This window comes from Pyxicephalus adspersus, chromosome 4, assembly GCF_032062135.1.
Source record: "Pyxicephalus adspersus chromosome 4, UCB_Pads_2.0, whole genome shotgun sequence".
Lineage (NCBI taxonomy): Eukaryota > Metazoa > Chordata > Amphibia > Anura > Pyxicephalidae > Pyxicephalus > Pyxicephalus adspersus.
In genome coordinates, this window is record NC_092861.1 from 146545410 (window position 1) to 146551599 (window position 6190).

At 38.5% G+C, this 6190-nt stretch overlaps 1 protein-coding gene across 1 annotated transcript in view; it reads left to right on the plus strand.

Annotated features, from left to right (window-relative positions):
• The window catches only part of LOC140329907 (calpain-2 catalytic subunit-like), a gene marked incomplete in the record, with an annotated part of 45091 nt that overhangs the window by 26862 nt on the left and 12039 nt on the right, over positions 1-6190 (plus strand). Inside the window, 5 exon segments of the mRNA XM_072410299.1 lie at positions 545-714; positions 1375-1386; positions 2391-2602; positions 3650-3686; positions 5683-5748. Coding sequence (XP_072266400.1) covers positions 545-714; positions 1375-1386; positions 2391-2602; positions 3650-3686; positions 5683-5748 — 497 coding nt within the window.

Below are 6190 nucleotides of genomic sequence, written 5' to 3' on the forward strand. Positions count from 1 at the left end.
TTATTGTTCTGGCTGTATTAGACATTGGAGGAATACCACTGGCACAGCCAAGCTGTTGGGCCGCTGCTTACTAATACACAGGGCTTGTGAGCTCCCATATGATGCCAGTTTCATTTCCTGATCTGTCATTGCTCCCTTCAGGGTGTTGGTATAGACAATGGAACCAGTAGAGTCCCAAATCTATGTCACTTCAATTAAAATTGAAGTGTTTCTCAGTCACTGCTTGAAGGCAGCACTGGGAGAGCTGAGCTGCTCAGTCACAGATAGAAGGAGAAAGAAAGGGGGGAGCTGAGCAGATGAGCTACCGCTGGGAGGGGAGCAGAGGAAATGAGCAACTAAATGATTTCAAAGATTTTGGAGTTTCTTCTGTAAGTTTAATATTGAATCGCTCCACAATGACTGCAGCTACAGAGGTAAGTGAGGGCTTGTTTACTTACTGCTTGTTATAAATATTTGTATATCCAAAGTCTGGCCATAGATTAAACTTTATCCTGTAGTTTTATAGCAGCAGAACAATACATACCAGTGATATCCCTTTCTGCAGACACCTTCTGGATGAACCCTCAGTACCTGATAAAGCTGAACGAGGAGGACGATGACCCCGATGATGGGGAGGAGGGCTGCACATTCATTGTGGGCCTGATACAGAAGAACCGCAGAAAAGCCAGGAAGATGGGGGAGGACATGCACACTATTGGCTTCGCCATCTATGACGTAGGTTCCTCTCATTTATTCTTACATCATTGCTACTTAAAGCGCTTATAGACATTCCATGGTGGAAATCTTCTAGGTCCAATGGCTGTAATTGATTCCCAACAGAGAATATTTGAGGGAATATCAGATTCTGTATAGATAGTCCCCAAGGTAAAGACATCCGACATACGGACGACTCCTAGATACGAATGAGGCTTCCCTGCTCACTTGTGTGCAGGATGGAGGTTTTATGGGGGAAAGGGGAAGGTTTTCATGACTTGCAGAAGAAGTCTTTTGCTAAACACAGCTGGAGCTGAATTGGACTGTAACATCTTGTAACTCTTTAATGACCAAAACAAATTCTGCAGTTGTTTCTTTATGCATATCAAACACAGCTTGCTCCAGGAGTTAATGAATGTCTAGGCTCCATAAAGTTTTTCCTTTTTTTTGCTTTGTGATTAGCTCACAGTGAGGGTTTTATACAGTAACTGACACCATGCTGCCTAATAATATGTTGAGACAAACATCTGTCCCTATTGCATTTATTAAAATAATGTTCCTGTTCCAACTTACATACAAATTCAACTTAAGAACAAACCCACAGTCCCTATCTTGTATGTAACCTGGGGACTACCTGTTATTGATATATATTCATTCTCCTTTTATCATTTCTGTCTTCAGGTCCCACCCCAGGTATGTTGATGTTGTATCATTTGCTGCCTAGATTCAATGTAATGTTATAGAAGGTGAGTGTAAATATATGACAGCATACAAGTGCTTCCTCTATTTGCTCCTGGTGGTAAGTTTCCTTGTCTCAGTAGTTCCAGTTCCTGTTTTTGTAACTATTAAAAGCCTGGCAGTTAATACATTTGATATTTTGTGACAGAAAGTGTAAAATTCACTAGTACAATGGATACCAACACACCCATCAATCACATCTCATAATCAGCTTAATGCCCGTCCATGCATTTTTTATGAACTTTTTTCTATTGAATTTTATAGATGCATTTCACTGGGTATTATATTTTTTCATGCATTTTATACAGTGTGGGAGATTTCCCAAGGTGCAGTGCTGGTCTTCCCCTGGTTGGCTAATATTTTTTATGGGCTGGACTAAGCAAACTCCACTTGATTGGAAAAGTGCCTTGGGGGCTGTCCCTGCAAAATGGAGCAAAGAGAGCTCTGTAATTGGAGGAAAGTTGGTCATGTGACCTCCTGCTTTTCTTGGAGCCTTTAAGCCATTCTTTATAATGTGATTTGGGTTTTTTTTTGTTGTTTTTGTTTAATTTGTTAATGCATTATGGTGACAATTGTTTTTAAAAGGCCCCCCAAGTAAGTCTAAGGATTAATTTAAAAAAAATGGAAGAGATTTCCATACTTCCTGCAAAAGTAACATAAGAGGAAGTAAAAGGAAAACTTTCCAAAACCTGTTTGCCAGTTTTGAATGAAACTGATTTCTCATTGGAAGATTTTTCTCTTTTGGTTTCAATTAAAAATTTAGGATTTTTAATCACTCTCTGCCCCATTGACAATCGCGGGCAGAACAAATATAGAGGTTGACGTTGTTCTAACCCCTTCCCATTGTATCAAAAAAACAAAAAAAATTAAAAAATTAAAATTTAATTAAAACACAATAAAAAAAATAATCAAAATTTTACATTAGCACATTTTCAGTGAACCTCCTGGTTTTGTTGCAGTTGCAAGGACAGACCAACGTTCACCTGAGTAGAGATTTCTTCTTGAGGAATAAGGCCAAGGAGAGGTCGGACACCTATATAAATCTCCGAGAGGTGCTGAACAGATTCCGGCTGCCGGCAGGGGAATACATCATTGTCCCCTCCACCTTTGAGCCCCATAAAGTGGGCGACTTCTGTTTGCGGGTTTTCTCGGAGAAGAATGCAGAATCGCAGTAAGTGTCCCCTGATAACAACTTGACTTTCACCTGGGATTCATCCTCTTTGCAGGAGAAGTGTGATCTGTTAAAGTGGACCTGTCACTATAAACAACTGTGAAATCTATTTTGTTCTGGACATCCACTCAAGCAGCCAATTGCATAAGAAGAATTCTAATGTTTTATATTATATATTGTATTTAGATTAATATTATTATTATTCCTGGCTTTCCTGCTGTTACCAGCATTCCCAGTTTTCCTAGATTTCCTAAACTCTTAATGTATTGGGACTGCAAGACACCACATCTTCACTACGAGAGGGGATGTGTTCTGTAGTCTTCAGGATTAGATAGTAATAATGACACTGGATCAGGGAAAGAGAACATAGAATGTTTTTAGATTTCTTACAAAATTACCAGGTAAAGCCAACAGATTTAACAAAATGCTCTCCATGGTTTATTTAACACGCCTAGATGAGCCATGAAAATTAATTGTAAGGCTTATAATTGTAAGGGAGGAAATAAGTTCAACCGCAACTATTTCTGGAACTTTTGGACAGAATGGGAGAAAGTGTTCAGGAAGAATTTAATTCTACCTAGATTCACCCTAAATTAGTTAGAATATATAGAGTTTTCTATTGTGACTTTTATTATTTGGCCATTAGATTACAGGACAAGTCATTGCTTTAATATGCATTGAAATCAGAAATGTAGAATTTGAATGGCTGTCAGCAAGCTCCCAGCTAAATGAATGTGAATCATTTATAAATATATCCCAAGGTCATATTTCATACCAATATTGAAAACCTCGCCGCAATAAATATTTGACATCAGTTCTAAACCTTTTCAATTCTGCATATTAATATCTTTGTATCAATGTTTGTTGAATGGCCATGTCTTCTTTTGAGAATAACAACTGGGCAAAAGTTTTTCTAAAGAAAAAAAAAAGAAATGAGTAAATAGTGTGAAAGTTCTTCATCACCCATACCAGCAAAATCCATGTATGACCCATAGATCCATATATTGCTTCATTAATCCTTTCTAACTATTATTTTAATGCTTTCAGAGTTGTTGATGATGACATTGAAGCCAACATTGATGAGGTAAGATTTGCTTTTATAACTTTTAAATATCATACCGGTAATATTCTTCTAAGGTAATTTTGTTATTTTGGGTTGTTTTGTATTACCTTTTTGGGCACTATTTATAAATATATTAATATAATATTCTTTTGTTTTCTATTCATTTCCTATTGTGACAGTTGTACGCTTTTGGCCATTGGCCACTAGGTGGCAGTATGAGTCATTGTTTTAATAGGAAACTGAAAAGAAGATTTGACCAATTGTCAGCAAATTTCAGAGGAATTGACTGGGGGAATAATTTATAAATAGGGCCTTTTATGTTGGTAATAAATTTTGTAAGGATTTAAAATATTTCTTTTACAAATGTACATTTAGGCTATGTTCATACTAGTGGTGAGATTGGGGTGCAGTTACTGCTTCCTCGTGCCAGGGAACCGCTGTCCCAGGGGAGATTCTACATTTAACATCTACCCACAGCATACCAATAGAGAATGAATGTTAAATGTGCACACGCTGGTTCTTTAAAAATCAGGCAAATACGGTGCCAGCCACTGGAAACCACATGGGATCGCTTGATCCTATTTCAGGTGTGAACCTTCCCTTACTATTAGTTGCATGGGCGGCACAAAAGCCAGATTTATTAAAAGACTGGCGAAGAGAGACAATCATGGGATGACCTAGGTCATCCAGCAAACCTGAAATAGATCTAGTCCAAGATTGAAAACACTTACCAATTATTAGCAAATTACTTTTTATTAAACTCATTCCAGGTTCACTGGATCACCCTGGTTCTCCCATGACAGTCTATCTTCTCCAGGCCTGGGGAGCTTTAATAAATCAGACCCTATATGTAATACCACATGAGCTGGTTACTTTCAGACTCTCCTATTCAGATTTAAACTTCATGTCATGCAGCCATGGCATGGGGCAGTTTGAGTATTGCTTGTGTCGTCGAAGCAGTTTTAACATTTCTTGCCACATGGGGGCAGTCAAAACACTACATGTAGCATTGGGGCAGTTTAAACATTGCCTGTGTCCTGGGGCAGTTTGAGTATTGTTTGCAGCATGGGGGCAGATTGAACATTGCTTGTGGTATAGGGGCAGTTTCTGACTCTTTTTTAGTGGTCATTAGAGTCTGGCCAATGGAAGGGCTGGAATGGTCTTCCAGCTTATTGTTGCCATTTTGGCAATGGGTACGACCCTTTACTTTGAATTGAATCAGGATAACCTGCATGCAGCACCATTTTTGTCCTCTGAATATCATATCGGGTTCAAGGGTGCAGCTTCTTGGAAAGGAGCAGATGACCCCCAACCACCATTCTCATGTACTATAATCCTATTTATATGAGCAATGTCCACACTCCATATTTTCTAGGCTCTGTCCTCTGACCTATTTTAAAGGTGAGCTTGCACTCCAAAATAAAATCATTTGGCCAACCAAAGGTAGCTTTTTACCTTCCTACTGCTATCTATGGTTCTTGCAGTACTACACATTAATGTCTTGCTCCTTTGATGCTCAGACAGTTGCTGACAATTTTACCCTACCATGAAAAGTCTTCACTTTAGGCTTCCTCCGGTATCTTCCATGTCACCAAATACCAAAACCTTAGTCACATGATCTCTGCAGAAGAATCCGGGATCAAATCCTATTCTGCACTTCACCACATGACCAGTTCCAAGGCATTTGGTCATGTGACCAGAGCTAGAACATACCCAAAGCATAGAAAACATCAGAACCCTCTTTTAACCACCTTGGCGTCTTAATTCTCTCCGTATTTCCATGCAAAAAAGCGTTACTATTTTTTTGCATTGAAATTTATTTTACATTGTAGGCTATAATTCTTAGGTATAACTGACCACAATATGTCAAATATTTAATACATTTATTAATAAACTTTAAATAAAAAACACACAAGAAATGTAGCCACAATGTTTTGTTTTGTTTTTTCAATCATTGTATGTTTGTTTTAATTCTTTCCTGAATATAAATCAGATTCCACTTTTATTTTATTTTTAGCCTGATCTCAGTGAAGATCATATTGATCCGAGCTTTAGACGGTTGTTTCTGCAGCTGGCGGGAGAGGTGAGTTCTATTCATTAAATTCTCTTTATAAGAAGCTTTGTTAGGAAGGCATTATCTATAATGTTAGAATATATATATATATATGCCATATATGTGGTGGGGGTCAGATTATCCCATACATACTGGCAGGATCAATGGGGGGATTTGGTCTTTCCTGACTTCCTGTCCTACTGAACATTTCCAAATCCCCTCATACTAAGAGCAGACACCTCAAAGAGTCGATTATGGGTTCTGATTCCAGGTGGGCAGCATGGTGGGTCAGTGGTTAGCTCTCTGGAATTTGCAGCGCTGGGTCCCAGGATCGAATCTTGCCCAGGCCTCTAGCTGCATGGAGTTTGTAGGTTCTCCCTGTGTTTGTGTGGGTTTCCTCTATATTTCTTTCACATCCCAAAAACATGCAGTTAGGTTAATTGGCTTCCCTCTAAACTTTACCTTAGATTGT